Source organism: Anolis carolinensis, unplaced genomic scaffold (genome assembly GCF_035594765.1).
Source record: "Anolis carolinensis isolate JA03-04 unplaced genomic scaffold, rAnoCar3.1.pri scaffold_12, whole genome shotgun sequence".
Taxonomy (NCBI): domain Eukaryota; kingdom Metazoa; phylum Chordata; class Lepidosauria; order Squamata; family Dactyloidae; genus Anolis; species Anolis carolinensis.
In genome coordinates this window covers 907,948-927,500 of record NW_026943823.1, presented here as the reverse complement: position 1 = coordinate 927,500, position 19,553 = coordinate 907,948, and the positions used below count along the sequence as shown (strand labels likewise).

Sequence of the window (19,553 nt, the reverse complement as noted above, 5' to 3'; positions counted from 1 at the left end):
TATTTGAATTATCCTGCTCACTATTAACCAAACCCTTCCATTTTTTGACCCTGATTCCATCTATCTCTCCTCCTTTTTTGCAGAGTCGGAGAACTTGGATTACAGGCTGGGATCCATCCATGCCTTGGTGTATAAGCTGCCCGAACAGAACCGGGAAATGCTGGAGCTTCTCATCCGGCACTTGGTCCAGTAAGTGAACGGGGAATTCGAGGAGTGTAAACCAGCATCCAATTTGGGGAACGAGGGAACAAAACGTTATGTATAGTATGCAGCTCATTGTGGTTGTGGACGCAACCCAGTGTAGAAGAAATAATAGGTCGTATTTTGTTTCACTGGCTCCCCTTCCCTTGAGCTGGCATTGTGCTGTTCTGTTTGGCAAGGCAACCAAAACCTCACTTTTGCTGCACAAACTTTTGAACATTTTGGAAACTTCTCATCTACCTTCTAACTATGATTATTACTAGTTACAATTACTACAATGCAACTAAATCCCTACCACAAAACATAATAATAACTTGGAGGACCTACTTTGTTGGATGCAGGTAGACAAAAAGGAAGGCCCTACATCATGTTCAACCTGACCTCAGATACTCTGTATTTCCCGCACACCTTCTTTCCCTTGACCCTATTCTCACCCTTTTGTCGGCAGCATCTGCGAATACAGCAAGGAGAACCTAATGTCCCCGTCCAACATGGGGGTGATCTTCGGCCCCACGCTCATGCGGGCACAGGAGGACACCGTGGCTGCCATGATGAACATCAAGTTCCAGAACATCGTGGTGGAGATCCTCATTGAGCACTTCGACAAGGTAGGGAGATGGCAGGGAGCTCTTTCTGGCCCTCTTCTCCCGGGGCTAGCCAGGATAGACATTGAAGAGATCTCTGTCTACCTTGATTGATTTTGCCATTTGGGAGTTGTTGGGATTTATAGTTCACCTACAATCAAAGAGCATTCTGAACTCCACCAAAGATGGAATTGAACCAAACTTGGCACACAGAACTCCCATGACCAACAGAAACTACTGGAAGGGTTTGGTGGGCAATGTGTTGGGAATGGAAGAGCCGTTACCCTCTTTATGAGGTAAATTCCCATTAAAATAGTAGAGTAAAGAATTGCAGCAGCGTGAGACTTACGGGTGCGAGTTTGGAAGGCCTCTGTGTCATCAGGAAGGCAAAAGGGATGCAAAGTTAGCTTTAAAGTTTAAAAGCATTTATTGAGGTAAAAATAAATCCATTGAAGGATAGAAAAGGTTAGGACGTATCTAGCTAGTCTATCCTGATCTAATACACATAGACGGATTAAAATAACAAAGCTCTCGATAGCTACATCTTGACTAATAGAGGACAGAGGTGCGTCCTCTCTGGAACAAAGCAGGAAGCTGGAATGGTGACCAAGCCTCATGGGTCGCTTCTTCTCTAGGTCCATAAACATTCCAAAGGCCAAATTGGGGAAGTTACATCAAAGCCCTAGGAGAGATTACATTTCTAGGAACGACAAAGGGTGGGCTGACCTAAATAGCATGGGAAGCAGGAAACAATGGTGAATCCTATCTGGGCATGCTTTGGAAACGGGAAAGGATTACCTCAATCTAACTCTATCATCTATCTGACTACATTTAGACTTGAGTAGTCCAGGATGAATCCCAACACAATGTCCTTGAGTTTTGGAGTTGTAGTTTACCTATATCCAGAGAGCACTGGACTCAAACAATGATGGATCTGGACCAAACTTGGCATGAATGCTCAATATGCCCAAATGTGAACACTTGTGGAGTTTAGGTAAAATAGATCTTGACATCTAGGAGTTGTGGTTGCTGGGATTTATAGTTCACCTACAATCAAAGAGCTCCTTGAACTTCACCAACGATCGAATTGTGCCAAACAGGCAGAGATCTTCAGCGTTCTCTGCCAAAGGGGTTCCTAAGACCACCAGAAATATGTGTTTTGTGATGGTCTTGACGACACTGGAGAACCAGTGGCCCATCTGTTGTGACTCCAGAGATCCAGAATAGGGAGCGAGCCTTTCCAATATTGCAGCTTTCCTTCTTCCAAGACAGAGAAGACAGTGCTTTGGCTCGAATTAAAAATGCTCAGAAAACCCATTGACAGTGATCTCAAGCAAATAGCATGGAGGGGCCACAGGTTTTGGTCTCACTCCACATCACTGCTTTTTGCGCCTACAGCCAGCCAGAAAATACGAGCTCTTTCTCATCTCCAGGAGAAGCTCATTTTTAATTAAAAGTAAGACAACTTCTTCCCAAGTCTTTAATTTCTGCCGTGATAAGGTTAAGCCAGTAACGTTTTATTAGCTTTGGCACGGGCGAGTGTGGCTTCGGAGCCGCAAATGTTTCAACTCCCAATGTAAGCAAACACTTCAAATGAGTTTTCGGGCGGGTACGTTATATATATATTATTTGCGCCGTGAATTATGAAGACTCAAAGGACAGGTGGGTCGTTGGTGCGGGTGATTGCTCCTCCGGCGGCTCTAAAGCTGATTGTCGCAGTGAAATTAGAAAAGTTGATCCCGCTAGAGAAGCACATATTGCTGCTGTCACAAAAAACCCCGACTCTACACACTTAAGATTAGCACCACATTGCAGAGCCTCTGAATCATTTAAATTGGGCTTTTATTACACCGTTAAGTTGGTGCAAAACCCCGCCGGGAGCAAGGGACGCATTTCGGAAAGGTTTAGATGGAGGTGTCTCTGAATTTATAGTTCCAACCAACCAAGGTAAGGCTGCCGGAAGAATAAAAACGAAAGCTCTGAACCCACCAAAATACAAATTCTCCCTGTGTTAAATGTATCCTCTGGGTTGCAATTATCCTAAAATTTCCATCAGAAATGCACACCAAGGGATTGTGGAGCAAATAGAAGACTTCTGAGTGTGAACAGACTTCCAAGTCTCATTCTCTAGATCAGGGCTTCTCAAACTTTTTCAGACATAGAGCCTTTTGGAAGCAAAAGTTTGCTATGGAGCCCCAATCTATATATATAAAAGGGTAATGAAATTTCGGCCTAGGACAAAACAACAAAACGACACATCCCAGAAACACTAAACTTGGCAGCACAACCCCTCATCCATACCTCTACGTTCATACAACAAAAAGCTCCAGCTACTCCAGAAAATGACCAAGCTTTGAGACTGCAAGGCTATTCACTGCTATCCCACCTGGCCAACAAAGGATTCCCATAAGCCACAGCAACACGTGGCCGGGCAAAGGTATTAATATATATTATTATCTATATATATAAAAGGGTAATGAAATTTCGGCCTAGGACAAAACAACAAAACTACACATCCCAGAAACACTAAACTTGGCAGCACAACTCCTCATCCATGCGTCTACGTTCATACAACAAAAAGCTCCAGCTACTCCAGAAAACGGCCAGGCTTTGAGACTGCAAGGCTATTCACTGCTATCCCACCTGGCCAACAAAGGATTCCCATAAGCCACAGCATCGCGTGGCTGGGCAAAGCTAGTTATATTATATATTGCATTATATATAACAGGGCTCTGCGGAGGACAGTCTGAGAACCTCTGCTCTAGACATTTGTGGAGGAAAAGGCATGGGAAGAGTAGAGTTGGCCCAAGACGACCCATCCCTACAATGCTAAGTTATCATGCCGATGAAATACGTTTGGAAAATAAACAAAATAACAATGCTCCTTCCTCCTGAAATGTAGTTATTTATCAAAGAGAAATGTTTTTCTTTGCTTTTTTGAATCTGTCTGGGAATATCATCCGAGTTGATAGATCGTGCAAATTGAAGTTAACACATCACTGGAAGCTTTGATTGGCAATGACAACCCTATCAGCCGTGCATCTCCACGTTCCGATCCCTGTTGCAAACAAATAACGGGCGTTTGTTTGTGTAATTTAGCAGAAAACGGTATTTCTTTCTGTGTTAACCGTGTGGAAAACCATCTGTTCCCTCATTTATCCGTAAATCAGGCAAACAGGGTTGCATTCAGGCTCAATCTGTTAATTTGTTTCTGCCGCGTCTCACTAATAAATTGGACGTGGCTTGAAAGGAAATGGAAGAGACAAGGCAAAGAGGAGCGCACCCTTTAAAATTGAAAATAAATATGCAAAAGGATGGGAACGAGGAAGAGTTTGTGGCTGGTTAATGATAGACTCAGCAAAAGGAAGTCTCCAATCCATCCCATCATACAAAGATCACATTCGCTTTGAGTTCTGAAATTAAAATCATACTATTCCACAGTTCTAAAAAGTTGACGTTCAATCAAATAAATCCATGATTGTATTGCACACTGATCCCCAGTCTTGTTACCTCTTGTTTCAGACTGTTTTGTTACCTTTGACGGTATATTTTGTTATCCTGTTAATAATGGAGTCATGGTTAGTGAATCAAACCTACATATAATTTAGACGTCAATTTTGTGCAACATACCCAATTTACTCGAATATAACGCTCACCCTTTTTGGCTAAATGACCTTCCCAAAATCAGGGTGCGCATTAGATTCATGTCATCTTAGTGCTGAGCCAAAGCAAACTGAGAAGTTCCTTCAGCAGCGCCTGGAGCTCCAATTTGAGGGATGTCGTCTCTAATTTAATGGACTGGGCTCAATGTTATGCAATCCTGGGATTTGTAATCTGGTGAAGCATCAGCATTCTTTGGCAGGGAAGGCTCAAGGCCTCATAAAACTACAGCCTAGAGCCTACCAGCTGTTAGGAATTGTGGGAGTTGAAGTCCAAAACACCTGGAGGGACGAAGTTTGCCCATGCCTGCTCTAGATGCACATCTCCACTCGCTTAACCCTTCAGTGGAATGTGCTGTGACCACATGTCTATTAGAACTGTATTTTTCACACAGTTATGCACAATGGAGTTAACAGACAATGCATTTCTGTCTAGCACAGCATTAGGTTCTTGGATGAATGGAATTAATTATATATATGTTTTAAGGTTTTTATAATGTATTTTAATAATGTTATTAACGGATTTATATGTATTGTTTTGATTTTATGATTGTATTCTTTGGGCATTAAATTTTGCCAATTTCTGTAATCCACCCTAAGTCCCCTCGGGTGAGAAGGGCGGGGTATAAATGCTGTAAATAAATAAAATAAATTATCTACCTAACAGAACCAAAGCGGATACATTCTAAAGCAGAGATGCATCCCAAGATTTTCCTTTTCTTCGTTGGAAGATTTTGTGTTCTAACACTTTTGTTTTTGAAGAAGGAATTCTAAACAATGGCCAAATGACAAAGAGGGAACTTTTTGCTGCTGCGCATTACATTTGGCAGCAAACACATTTTTTGGTTTCAGGGGTTTAAACATTGTGGTGCACATTAGATTCAATGGTGTATTAGAGTAAACATGGTAATTAAGAAATGCTTGGTGTAGTAGTTTGTAGTTTATAGTGGTACCTTTCTAAATATAAAATTTATCTTTGGAAGAATTTTCATTTTAACTAACGCTATCTTTCCGAACCATGATAGTTTTATGTTTTCATATTCCAGTAATTTCTTTTGAGTTGCTTTCCTTAATGTTGTAACATTTACCTCTTCCATTTCATATAACTCCTTAGTTATAGTTACTCCTAAATATTTTATTTTATTCTTGATCTTTAACCCCGTTGGCCTGTTTCATAAAGCTTCTTCTTCCTTTTTTTTGTATTAAGTAATTAAGTAACATCATTTCTGATTTTTTCCAATTGATTTGTAATCCTGTTATTTTACCAAATATCTCTAAATGTAACTTTATTCTATCCATATTGCCACACATATTCTTAATTGTTAACAACGTATCATCAGCAAATAAACTAACCTTTTGTTTTGCTGTTCTTCCAACACTTTCTAATTTCGCATCTTTCCTTATTACATTCGATTCGATGGTGTATTAGAGTAAACATGGTAATTAAGAAATGCTTGGTGGACGGGACCGGATGTTGAAAGTTGTGTTCTTTTACATTCTTTCTCCAGATATATTCTGGGCCGCCTGAAGACAATGCCGCGCCACCGGTGCCTCCTCCGCGAGTGGCCACTCGGCGCCACAAGCCCATCACCATCTCCAAGCGTCCGCTGCGGGAGAGACCGGTCTTCTTTGGAGGCTCCGTGGAAGAAGGCGAAGGTTGGTAGGGCTCATCTGTGTTACCGTGTATTTATGTCTAAAAGTGGTCTGGTGGTCAGAATCCAAAGACCTGGGTTTGTTTTCCTGTGGGAGAAGATGCTCAAATGATGACCTCCACCATCACCATGTTGCAGTAAGTACCCCACTCTTCAGAAATGCCACTGGGATAATCTTGCAAACAGGTCTTTTTGGTCCCAGCTGGAAAAAGTCAGGAGGAATCATCTTCAGAACTTCCCAGTTTGGTGCGCTAAATGAGATGTGTCTGCCCCAGGAGCAAGAGAGCCTCAGAGACTGGCAGGTGGAAAGTGATATGAGCTCGTAAATATTTTGAGGTAATAGTTTGAGACGCAGTAAATAGTTTGGAAACACACACATGGTTTGTTTATATGAGCAGCCAAATTGAAAAGCTGGAGACAAACCATGCAGTGTGGTTGTGGTATTCTGGCAGATAGCAAACTGGGTCATAAATCCAGGGAAGTATTTCCCATGAGAGTCTGAACATTCGGCAATGCCAAGAGATTGTGGTGACAAATATACAGCGCAAGGCAAGGGATTTAGAGACCTATCCACTCATACTTTTAGAAGAGCCCCATGCATAGATTGGCATGCATATATGTTCTCCCTGCAACTTGGAACTTGCCCAGAACTTGCCTTGGAACTTTTGTCCATTATTCCTTTTTGGGTTCCCTTTTGTAGAGCTTGGCCAAAGCCCTACTCCCAACGGCATGGTCATGCCCCACTACAATGAAGCTCCTAAGCCACTCCAGCGCAACCGCCTGCCTTTGCCCCGGTCGGGAGAGATGGACTCCACAAAACCCGTCTTGGACGGCAAGTCGGAACAGTGCGCAGAGGTAGATGTGGGGAAACTGGTGTCTCGACTCCAAGATGGCGGGGCGAAGTTTGCCCACAAAGCCGCCAATGGGGTGCCACCAGTTCCTGGCTGCCCGAAGGCCTCCAATCTCCACGTGAAAAGACCAGCTCCAAGGCCTGGGATGGTGGTCAAAGAAGGTGAGCCTGAGTTGCAGGCGCTAGTGGGTGGGTCATTCTTCTTTGTTCAATTGTGGTTGCCTTTCATAATGGCCAATATTTGTAACGTTGCCAACCCAGGTGAATCGGAAGGCTTCATCAAAGCACGACCGTCTGGGGAGAAGCCGGTGATCACGCGGCCCCCAATGAGACCCCCGGATCCTCCGTGCAAAGTTCCTACACCCCAGAAACCAGAGCCAAAGCCCGATCTGATTGTAGGAGGACCTGGGGAGGCATCTTCCTCTGTGTGAGTATCAAAGCAGAGTAGTTGGTGAAGTGGACAATAATTGGGTGGGATGGCCTTCTGACCAATGGCCTGTAGGAAACTCAAGAAAAATTTCCCTCTTGTCTCTTCATTGTAAGAAATGAAGACATCTGGCCACTGTCTCTACTTTACATTTATTTGCACTGGCTAATAAATAAACCTAGTCTCTTGCTACTTGGTGATTTTGAAGGCATGCATGTTAACGATCTGATGCAGTAATTAAGGATGTAATTTTTTGCTACTGTTCTTCCTGAAAAAAGCAATTAGTAATGTTTACTATTGTCTTCATGCTATGAAACATTTGTGCAACATGGGATCTATTTTGTGCAAAATTCACACTTTGATGCTTTTTGTGCAGAACTTTTTGCGCAGAATCATCTAATTTATTTAATGTAATAAATAAATAAATAATTCTCTGCTGCTCCTGAGACTAGGGGTGCATCTACATTGTAGTATTGATGCAGTTTGACCCCACTTTAACTTCCATGGCTCAGTGCTATGGAATCACAAGCGTGGTAGCTTTCGTCTTGTAGACTTCTCTGCCAAAAAACTCACCAAACTACAGGGCTAGATTTATTGTTGCATTGAAAGCAAATGGATCTGTGTTGGTTATTATTTTTTTCAGAGTGGCCTCCAGAACAAAATTCTTTGAATCGGCTTCTTTCAGGAGAGGCAGGTAAGGAGTGGATGGGTACGTTCAAACTTTACAAAAAGTGAGGGATTCTGGGATTGGGAGTGGAAATTCTCCAAAGCCATCCAGGACTTCTGCTGAAACCAGGGATTAGCAACGTGTTTGGGGCAATGCATTTTACTTCTCTCTTGGTAAAGAAATACATTCCTTTACATTAGCCATGAAATTTGTAATTTGCGAATGGTTTGTCAATGGCTAAAATGGAAAATTGCTAGAAATGGCACCCAAAATGTGAAAAAGTAAAGTTGCAGAGATCGGTGATTGCTATTCAAAATATGGCTGGAATTGATGGTTTAGAAATGTTTACTTCACCCCTTCTATGGGTTTACTAATCCCCACAATTTCCTATTCCCACAATCAGTTGTCTTGCATAACAATGTACATCCCACAAAGAAACAAGGGTTGTACTGTATAATTATACAATGCCAATGAGCTCTGGGAGGCTGTTTTCTGGCTTCCAGACGTCGGCAATTCATTCCCCCAAAGCTCCCAACTTCCCTGGGTGAATATTGTATATCACTTAGGACTTTTTCAGGCCCAGCTGTTTCCCCAACCAATGGAAATATGAACACACAAGTGTAAAGAAAACAACTTTTAATTGGTGGAAAGACTCGAAACTTCTCTTCTTTACGGGAAGGAAGTCTGCAAACTCTTGTTAGGATGCTCCTCAGCAACATCAGCCTACAGAATTTTCTTCTTACATGGAAAAGAAGGAATAAGAAACATTGTTTATTTTCTGTGGGGGAAAACATAGTCTATATCCTCACCACAATGGATTATCTGCCCACAAACATAATTTGAAAAGAAAATTCTTCCCAGTAAACTCTGGTAGCCTCAAGAAGTGTTCAAACTTTTATTTAGGGGTGATCCTCAAACATAGCTAAGGCTTAATAAGAATCTAAGAATTGCTTAATAACAGGAGGGTTTTTGGTGGAAGGTTGCTGTTGTCTGGGCCAAAAAAATTGAGTTTCTCCAACAGTTTTGTGCAGAAAAGTGCAATCTTTCAGAATAAAAATATATTTTGCACATTTTTTGTTGTGCAAGTTTTTTGTTATTGTCTATTTTGAGGAGAAAACACAAAAAGCAAATGCTGAAATTGGGGAAACAGTAGCTTTTATGTGGCTATTCAAATCCTCCCTGTTCCCATGCACTTTCTGAGCAGAATATTTCCCGAAATCCTTTGAGTTGTGCAAATAATCACAAAATTCTTGCCACTAGATTGTATGATTGCCTTGAAACTCATTTATATGATCCAGGAGATAAATAACGATGAGCGTTGCTTCCTTCCATCCCAAGTTGGAGATCTTGTTGCAAAGCTTTTCCGGTGGGATTCAAGGAGATCCCCTTATGTGAGCCTTTTTGCACTTGCTTTTGTGACATTTCCTTCTCCCTTCCTTTCTTTCCAGCTCTTCATCACCTCAAGGCAGACTCCCGAGCGACGAAGGCTGAGGCCCAAATGGTAGGCTTCATTTTAACCAAAAAAAAAAAAAAAGAACCAGGAGAACATGGTTGCTGAAGGTGGGCTCTTTCTTGTGGGAAAGATGGGAGATAAGAGTGGAACGATCCCACATAAGATTCGTGTTTAATAGGAGTGTTCACGATTCAATAAACCCACTTCACCTGAGGGTTTTCATCTTCTGAGAGTTGAGATCTTCTTTGTCTTCTTTCCTCAGGCTATTCCATTCCCATCCTGGCTGGTTCCAGGTTGATCGGTTCTAGATGCTCTCCAGAACCATGTCCTTGGAGACTTCTGCTGCTGCGGGAGAAGCGGGAGAACATTTCCATCTTGGTGTTGAGAAGACTCACTGTTGGCTCCATCACTCCTCCTTGCCTCCATGTTTCTGCCGTTTCTTGTGTCCAAAGAGCATGGCTTGGCTTTCCCGTGGATTGCTGGGTAGATGTTTGCATAATGCAGCTGGATAGTCAACAGTGCAGAGCAATTCCAACTCGCTTCTTCTGCCATCATCTCCTTGACTGTGAAGACATTCCTTGATGTTGATGCACTGGCCGTGTCGAGTTACGTTCTCCACCCCCTTTTCTATTTTAATTTGTACAAACTTGAGGCATCGCCTGTTGTATATATCGTTCATACATGTGGCAACAATCCCGCTGTTGATAGAAGGCAGAAGATGCAGATGGGCCCGTCTCTCAGCCAAGCTTCCATCCATCTTCCCTCTTGGGCTTCGGGGTGGGAATGCAGATAACCTTTCTCCACCCATCATATGAATGTGAAGTCTTTTCAAACTGAAAAGAGGCTGAAAGAACCTCTCTCACGTTCCGTCTGATGGCATTTTCGGTAACCTCCAAAGCAGCTGTCACTCATGGAGATGGCAGGAGGTCCAAATACCTTTCCGTTGGCTCCTTTCGACGGGAGGGGTGGCTTCCAGCTTGAACTGGACTGAGACGAGATGATTGTTCAGTGACATTATTTTATAAATATATATCATTGCCTTGCCAGCAGCCCTGCCATTGATGTAAGAAAGGGACTGTTGGGATGCCTAGTTTCTCTTACTAACACACACAGCAGATTCGGGACAATGGCAGAGGGATTTGACACATTTCGTCACAATGGCTCATTTTCCTAGACTCAGTAGGGGTCCTTATGACAAAGGTTGGACTTTTGGGTGATAGGCATTTCCTGATACCATTTGTTACTCAATATTTTAACCCCGAAAGGCCACCCAATGCATCATTGGGGTGTGTGAGTCAATTCCGATATGCATTGGGTTTCGTTTTTCTCAATGGGAAGAGTCTTGCAAATCAACTTTTTGTTACTTTTAGGAGTGAACCAATTTGGGGGTCAATTTGGGGGGGGGGGTTGTTCATATGTAGTGAAATTATATTGTCAGTCAATTTTGGGGGGGGGGGGGAAGTGTTACAGTGAAAACACAGAGGTCCAATGTCCGTTGGAGGGTCCAATTTCATTGCCAACATTCCAAAGTATTGCTCCGTTATCTTTACAGAATCTTCATTCCAGCCAAAGTTTACCAGGCAAAGCCCTTCTGTGGATTCCGTTGCTTTGAAAGAACATGATGGGAGTCTCACCACTGTTTTTAGGGACCAAACACACATGGTCTAGAGCAGGCATGGGCAAACTTCAGAACTCCGGATGTTTTGGACTCCAATTCCCACCATTCCTAACAGCCTCAGGCCCTTTCCTTTTCCCCCTCAGCCGCTTAAGCTGAGGAGGGAAAGGAAGGCCAGGTGTGTGAGGTATGATCTCATGGCTTCTTGGTTGGGCTATTATTTTCATACTTTGGACTTCAACTCCCATGATTCGTCTAGATGGTGCTCTTGAGTTGTTCTTCTCAGACAACGTTTTCCTGAAAGGAATGGCCATTTTCTGGCTTTGGTCCTGCTTTGCTTCCAAGGCATAATGTTGGCATTACCAAGATCTTTTCCTGGGAGAACTTGCTTCTGGTTACCTTCAGACATACCTTGCGTCCACTCTCGTAAGTTCTTGGTGGTTACTGAAGACAATTAAAAAATGCACTGCGTACCGAGTTGGATATTGTCTCTGTAGGCTATTCTTCTTATCCAACCGCTTGATATGGATCGTTTGGTTTTAGTTGTATTTTCTGCATTGCGCGGGAATAAGTGGACCCCAGAATGGGTGGGAAAGGACCATTGGAGACCCCAGAACCAGATCCCTCTGAATGATCTGTCAGTATTGTAGTTGGTCCTCGTTTGGCTCTTGAAATAGTCAAGCATTAAGAAATATCAGTATCAATAAATGTTGAATAATGGTCATCCCGGGAATCATGAAGAATAATGGTCATCCTGGGAATCATGGGAGATATGTCTTTACGGACATATGAGTGATTTCCCATTTTGGGAATGTGTTAAGAAAATGATGCACAGAAATAAATTTCTTTTCTTCCTTATATGTGAGGATAAAACCAGCAAATGTTTACAGTCCTTCCAAAGAGGAAACTCCAGATTGGCTTTGATTGCAGCTCCCATGGATTCCACATCAACGTAGCTAACGGTGAGGGATGATGGGAGCAACAGTTGAGCAACATCCGGAGGACCATCCTTCCCAGTCTTTATCAATGCTTTCTTGTTTCTGGATTGGCTGCATTTTGGACCAAACAAAGAAGGGATCAGGTTGAACTCATGGTCATCAACCCATCATTCCAAGGAATTAGATCATGGGTTGTGTGCAAAAGGGTGTCGTCTAGTCAGTGTGTGCGGGAAACTCAAAAAGATGCAGTGGATATACAATAAACAGCCTTTGGTATGTGAAAGGAGATCCTTTGTCACTGAATCCTTGGGGTTATTTCCTCTACCTAAAGATCTGGGGACCATATTGATAATCAGCATCGCTTTCCGGCGTTTGCATCTGTGAATTTGGTGCCTGCTTTTTCTCAGATGTCTCGCAATTCAACTCTGTATTCCGTGAATGTCCAAGCACTTACGATCTCTCCCAACCTGATATGTTGTGTTGGTGAAACTGTGTAGATTAGTTGTAACGTTGCTTATAAAGTGTCCATGGATTTAAAAAAAGATCCCTTGTCTGTGGATGTTATTTCTGAAGGTTTCAAGTGTGCCATCCAAATACGATACAGAACGTGGAAAGGAATATCTGGGTGCATGAAGGCAGTCCAGTTCAATGAAGGGTCTCCAGCAGGATAAAGAAAGAGGGAAGTTGCCATCCACCACAGCTATCCCCTTGAATGTATCTCTCTATATGACACACAATACATACCATAGAGCTTCAACTTAGGGATTTTCCTCCCAGTCTAGAACTGATTTCCTTTCTATCAGTCCTCTTTGCAGATTCAATAATTTATTGGAGCTCTGGCTGCTGCTATGGACAGACATTGGGGTTGTGAGCGTAATTCTGGGGAATGTAGTTTAGGGCAGGGACTTCTGAATTCTCTTGCCTTCCCAAACTATATTTCCTAGAGTTCTCAGTCTCCCTCCCAATGGCGGCATGGCCTCTTTGGCTTTGCACCATCTGACTTTGGTAAACTTACGAGGATCATTAAACTATTATGAAAAATCATAGGTGTTTCGATTCTTGAGTTTTTGGTGTGGTCGCTCCTCGCGTTTCGTAATTTCGCCTTGTATGTAAGAATCTTACGAAATAATACAACATACGAGGCACAGCCCTATTAAATCCTACTGAAGTCAGCCAGAGTCCTAAATCATCCCAGTTCACTCTTGATGCTGTTTTCATAAGTAATTTGTGTTTGTTTAGAAACTCCAGCCCATGATCCGCTTCCCATTGGGAATCCACTTGAGCTGCAATCATCTTGTTTCTTTTCAAATGAGTTTTGGCCGCTCTGTTTTGTACAAGCCTCTTAACCAGAATGCTGTTGGGAAAGCTCTGCTTTTTGGTTTCTAAAACTAGGGAACTGACTCCCCCAAAGCTCCCAACTTCCCCTGATAAATAACATATATCTCACTTCGGACTTTTTCAGGTCTAGCTATTTCCCCAGTTAATGGAAGTCTGGACACACGAGTCTGAAACAAACAACTTTTTGTTGGTGGAAAGACTAGGGACTTATTTACTTCTCTGGAGGAGGTGAATCAGATGCAAACTTGTATTAGGATGATTCTTCCAATTCTTGTAGGACATTCCTCAGCCCCATCATCCTGCAGGTCATCTTCCTGTGAGGAAATGAAGGAATAAGAAACACGGTTTGTTTTCTTTGGATGGAAAAACAACGTGCCCAACTGAATTGGTAACACTATGTAACAAAATTTGAAAAAATATATATGATATTCCTAGTTTGAAAGTGTGATTTACTGTTTAATTGTGCAGTCCTTACTTTGAAAATGGTTGTTCTGCTCCAGAAAGGGGGAAAATGCAGAAGAGTCAATGGCTGCCTTTACACCAGGCCTGGGCCAACTTGGGCCCTCCCTCCAGGTGTTTTGGACTTCAACTCCCACAATTCCTAACAGGCTGAGAGGATACATGATGAGGGCCATGTATAAATATGTGAGGGGATGTCATAGGGAGGAGGGAGACTAAGACGCAATGGAACAAGGGCTTCAAACTTCATGAAAGGAGATTCCACCTGAACATCAGGAAGAACTTCCTCACTGTGAGAGAGAGCTGTTCAGCAGTGGGACTCTCTGCCGCGGAGTGTGGTGAAGGCTCCTTCTTTGGAGGCTTTGAAGCAGAGGCTGGATGGCCATCTGTCGGAGTTGCTTTGAATAGGACTTTCCTGCTTCTTGGCAGAATGGGGTTGGACTGGATGGCCAGTGAGGTGTCTTCCAACTATGTTTTCTTTCAGTTGCCTGTATCTGTATCACTGGAAGTGAATGAAGTCCTGCCTCCTTCAGTCCTTCTTGAGATTGAAATCTGTATTTTTCATCTTCAGGTGTTATTAACTCTCTGTATGTCAGCCAGTGTTCTCCTTTCTTCTCATCTTGAAGGGACCATAAGCTGGAAAATAATAAACTTTTCCCTATGTAGCTTTGCCTACATAGGAAGTTCTAAAGAGAAGAAAGCTCAGAGGAAACAAGTGAGGTCATTGATATCATTTATGCCAAGTAGGTGTGGAAGGCGAGTCCCCTGATGGGTGAGAAGGGCGGGGTAGAAGTGATGTAATAAATAAATAAGGCGAGGAAGACCCTCAGCCATCGGTCAATTTTAGATAAGCCAAAGGTATATATTCTTTGTTTGCTACGCACATGTTGCGGCAGCCATTTGCATGGTACGGGACCCATCGAAATTTATTTATTTATTTATTTACAGTATTTATATTCTGGGTGCCTATGGCTATTTGCCTTATCATAGCTATGAGAATAAACTTTGCTTTTTGCATCTCTCACGGGACTGAGTTTTCTGCCTGATTTCCCTCCTGAGCCAGGACCCTTTGAAGGTAATTGTCTTACAATCTCACTTGCAAAAAGGCTTCTTCCGCGGAAAGTCTCCTTCGGAAGACTTCGGAAGCAATTTCTGGGCACCTTGCAAGAAGTCCGGGCTTTCCACGCACACTCAACCAATGACGGGCATCAATGCTCCTTTGCTTTCCTTGATGAAATTTCTCTGCACCGTAATCTACAGCTTTGCCGCAAAGCCTGGAGAGTCTCAAAGCAGCTTTTGTTGACAGCCAGGAGATCTACGGAGCAAGACGTTGTGAGAGCAAAAGGCTTGGGAATCATCTGGCCTCGTCCTTTCTGACAAATCTTCTCAAAAGTGGTTTCAATGTTTCTACGGGACCTCCAGAGCCTTGCGAATGTGTTTGCAATGGGAGGAGGGCAGGCACTGAATCGTTGGCTTTGTCGCTTTCGGCAGCCCCGAGGAGCCGACCGCGGCTCAACGCTTGGCTGCTTCTATAACTCCAGAGTCATGATGAGACGGCCAGGAAAGGCTCCAGATGTTCCCGGGGCTTCCAAGTGGTCTCATGACTCTTTCCCAGCTGTTCTGCGCAGCCACCGATTCCCAAAAGGAAACGTTCTGGTTTCAATTGAATCCAGTTCAATCCCCGTCCCGGCCTTCCAAGATATCCCCTTCCACTCAAGCCGTGGGTAACATTATGTAACAAAATTCGAAATATATTTCCTGTTCCTGGTTTGAAAGAGTCACTGTATATGCTCGAGTAGAAGCTGACCCGAATGTAAGCCGAGGCACCTAATTTTACCACAAAAAACTGGGAAAACAGTGACTCCAGTATAAGCCGAGATACCAATAAAATTACCATATATACTCGAGTATAAGCTGGTCCGAATATAAGCCGAGGCAACTAATTTTACCACAGAATAAATGGGAAAACATAATAATAATAATAATAATAATAATAATAATAATAATAATAATAATAATAATAATAATAATAATAATGTGGCCCAAATGATTCATTGGAACTTATGCCTCAAGTACCACACGAATGGGACCCTCAAGAAGGAGACAGAAGGCCTGATCCTTGCAGCCCAGGAGCAAGACATCAGGACAAAGGCAATTCAGGCCAAGATCGAAAAATCAGCAGATGACCCAAAATGCAGACTGTGGAAGGAAACCGACGAAACCATGGATCATATCCTCAGCTGCTGTAAGAAAATCGCACAGACAGACTACAAACAGAGGCACAACTATGTGGCCCAAATGCTTCATTGGAACTTATGCCTCAAGTCCCACCTCCCAGCAGCAAAGAACTGGTGGGATCACAAACCTGCAAAAGTATTGGAAAATGAGCACGCAAAGATACTGTGGAACTTCCGAATCCAGACTGACAAAGTTCTGGAACACAACACACCAGACATCACAGTTGTGGAAAAGAAAAAGGTTTGGATCATTGATGTTGCCATCCCAGGTGACAGTCGCATTGACGAAAAACAACAGGAAAAACTCAGCCGCTCTCAGGACCTCAAGATTGAACTGCAAAGACTCTGGCAGAAACCAGTGCAGGTGGTCCCGGTGGTGATGGGCACAATGGGTGCCGTGCCAAAAGATCTCAGCCGGCATTTGGAAACAATAGACATTGACAAAATTACGATCTGCCAACTGCAAAAGGCCACCCTACTGGGATCTGCACGCATCATCCGAAAATACATCACACAGTCCTAGACACTTGGGAAGTGTTCGACTTGTGGTTTTGTGAAACGAAATCCAGCATGTCTATCTTGTTTGCTGTGTCATACAACATCGTTGTGTCAATAATAATAATAATAATAATAATAATAATAATAATAATAATAATCTGCCAACTGCAAAAGGCCACCCTACTGGGATCTGTGTGCATCATCCGAAAATACATCACACAGTCCTAGACACTTGGGAAGTGTTCGACTTGTGATTTTGTGATATGAAATCCAGCATATCTATCTTGTTTGCTGTGTCATACAACAATAATAATAATAATAATAATAATAATAATAATAATAATAATAATAATAATAATACATCACACAGTCCTAGACACTTGGGAAGTGTTCGACTTGGGATTTTGTGACACGAAATCCAGCATATCTATCTTGTTTGCTGTGTCATATAATAATAATAATAATAATAATAATAATAATAATTCATCACACAGTCCTAGACACTTGAGAAGTGTTCGACTTGTGATTTTGTGACACGAAATCCAGCATATCCATCTTGTTTGATGTGTCATACTATGTTGTTGTGTCAATAATAATAATAATAATGATAATAATAATAATAATAATAATAATAATAATAATAATAATAATAATAACTTTGCTGTCGCTCAATGCTGTGGTCCTGTCATGTCATGCAAATTAAAGGGGAGAGGGAAACAAAACACACGCAGAAAACATCGAAATGAGTCCCTGGCTGCTGAGCATCTCTTTCATGATGTGCGCGGGCCAGGCAAATGTCTGCAAGAGGTTTTGTTGTTGTCTGGAAGAGAAATAAATCCGCACGAAGGCTTGTTTTGCTGTTTGGGTAACAAGCGAGAGCTGCCTCCTGGCCAAGTGGAGAGAGCCAAATGGAAGAGGAAAGGCAGCCAAAGACGAGAGCGAGCCGGCCGGGCTCTGCGCTGCATCTTCGCTGCCCTCGGGGCCTCGGAGAGGAAAGGTCTGGAGAAGGGTCAGATTGGCAGCTCGACTCCAGCCCCCAGGCCAAAGGCAACCCAGGCGGCTCCGAAAGGCAGACCCTCTTCTTGTTTGTGTTCAACACGACCGACTGCGCCTTGTTTACTTCCTTCCCTTCTGTCGGTTGGATCCGTCCTGGGCTTCAGTACAATCAGAGATTACGTGCAATAGACACTGATATCGGAACGGCCCCGGACTTTGATTTTTGGATTATGCGATTTCAATGTTTAAATTAATATGTTTTTGACTCTTATGGTTCAGTGTTAATGTTATGGTGTTTTTATGATTCAAGCGATAGCAGTATTTTATTATTATTGTGTAGGGACTGAATTTTGCCATAATATGTTTGGAAGCCACTTTGAGCCCCCCATGCGGGGTGAGAAAAGCAGTATACAAGTGAAGTAAAACAAACAAAATAATAAATAAATAAATAAATAAATAAATAAATAAATAAATGATTCTATAAGTCATGCCATTTGGAAGCCATATATCTATCTGTCCTATCTATCTACCTACCTACCTACCTACCTACCTATATACTTATCTATCTATCTATCTATCTATCTATCATCTATCTACTTATCTATCTATCTATCCATCTATCTATCTATCTACCTACTTATCTATCTATCTACCTACTTATCTATCTATCTATCTATCTATCTATCTATCTATCTATCTAGCTATCTATCTAACAAAAATATTGGAATATGATGTATTTATTTATTATTTATTTTAAGTATGTATATCCCGCCCTTCTTTCTCACCTTGAAGGGGACTCAGGGCGGATCACAATGCACATGAATGCACAAACATTCCATGCCATTATTAGACATACAACATATATAGACAGACACAGAGGCAATTTAATATTTTTCCAGCTTCCGGCTTCATGAGGGTTATGCTCGATTCGGGCTACAGGAGGCGCTGTCGCTTCACTGTCCACTTGTGACACCGAGTCCTTGATGGTAGTACTTCCTCATTCTTCCGCACGCTGCTGGATGTTTTTATGGTATCATAGATTAGTTAAATTAGCCTCCCCACATAAAGCGGTACCTAAGTTTTCTACTCGACAAATGCAACTGTCTTTTGAGCTGCATAGGTCAACAGTGAGCTGGATTATTAATGGTCAGGAGCTTACTCTGAACTGGGCTGGCTTCGAACTTATGATCTCTTGGTCAGTAGTGATCTATTGCAGCTGGCTACTAACCAGTTGCGCCACAGCCCAGTCCTATGACAGCCATAAATTCCCGTTTCCACCTTCTTTGACGGTTCTGGAGACCTGTCTTTTGGAGATCCATAAATGGCTCATTTATCCCGATTTTTCTTCAGCTCTTGCATTAATAGGAGACTTTTTGTATCATTAGACTATTATGAAGCTGGAACGAATACGAACAGAATCTTTAAGTTTTCAATCAGTCTGATTTAAGTAAGATTATGTAAGTGAAAGAGAACATTATTGTGCCTTGTTTTGACACCCAAGATGTAATGCGGGTATGTCTGTCCGCACTGTAGAATTAATGTTTTTTTGATCCCCTCCTGTTATTTTTAAATTTTTATAATTGTGCATGTTTTTTGTCTATTGTTGTGTTTTATATTGCTATTGTTTTTATTTGGGCTTGGCCCCATGTAAGCCTCCCTGAGTCCCCTTTGGGGAGATAGAGGCGGGATATAAAAATAAAGTTATTATTATTATTATTATTATTATTATTATTATTATTATTATTATTTATTATTATTGTTATTATTATTATTAATGGAACTGTGGGAGATCCTTCGGCAAGAAAGCCAACGACCTTCTAAAACTATAACTCCCATGTTCGCATAGTCATTGACAGTGAAAGTGGCACCAAACTGCATTAATTCTGGTGTAGACGAGGCACCTTGGAAAGCCAATGCTAAGCGCTTGTCATTTTGGGGCCGGAATTCTAACTTTCCTTTTTCCTCCTTCCCTATATCTA

At 42.3% G+C, this 19,553-nt stretch overlaps 1 protein-coding gene across 1 annotated transcript in view; it reads left to right on the top strand.

The window, feature by feature from the left end:
- Positions 1–12,590, top strand: part of ophn1 (oligophrenin 1) — a 64,854-nt gene extending 52,264 nt beyond the window's left edge. Inside the window, exons 17-24 of the mRNA XM_062964037.1 lie at positions 84–189; positions 650–809; positions 5,953–6,100; positions 6,797–7,108; positions 7,208–7,373; positions 8,017–8,067; positions 9,489–9,541; positions 9,756–12,590. Coding sequence (XP_062820107.1) covers positions 84–189; positions 650–809; positions 5,953–6,100; positions 6,797–7,108; positions 7,208–7,373; positions 8,017–8,067; positions 9,489–9,531 — 986 coding nt within the window. The 3' untranslated portion in view covers positions 9,532–9,541; positions 9,756–12,590. The remainder of the gene's footprint in view (positions 1–83; positions 190–649; positions 810–5,952; positions 6,101–6,796; positions 7,109–7,207; positions 7,374–8,016; positions 8,068–9,488; positions 9,542–9,755) is intronic.
- The last annotated feature ends 6,963 nt before the right edge of the window (positions 12,591–19,553 follow it).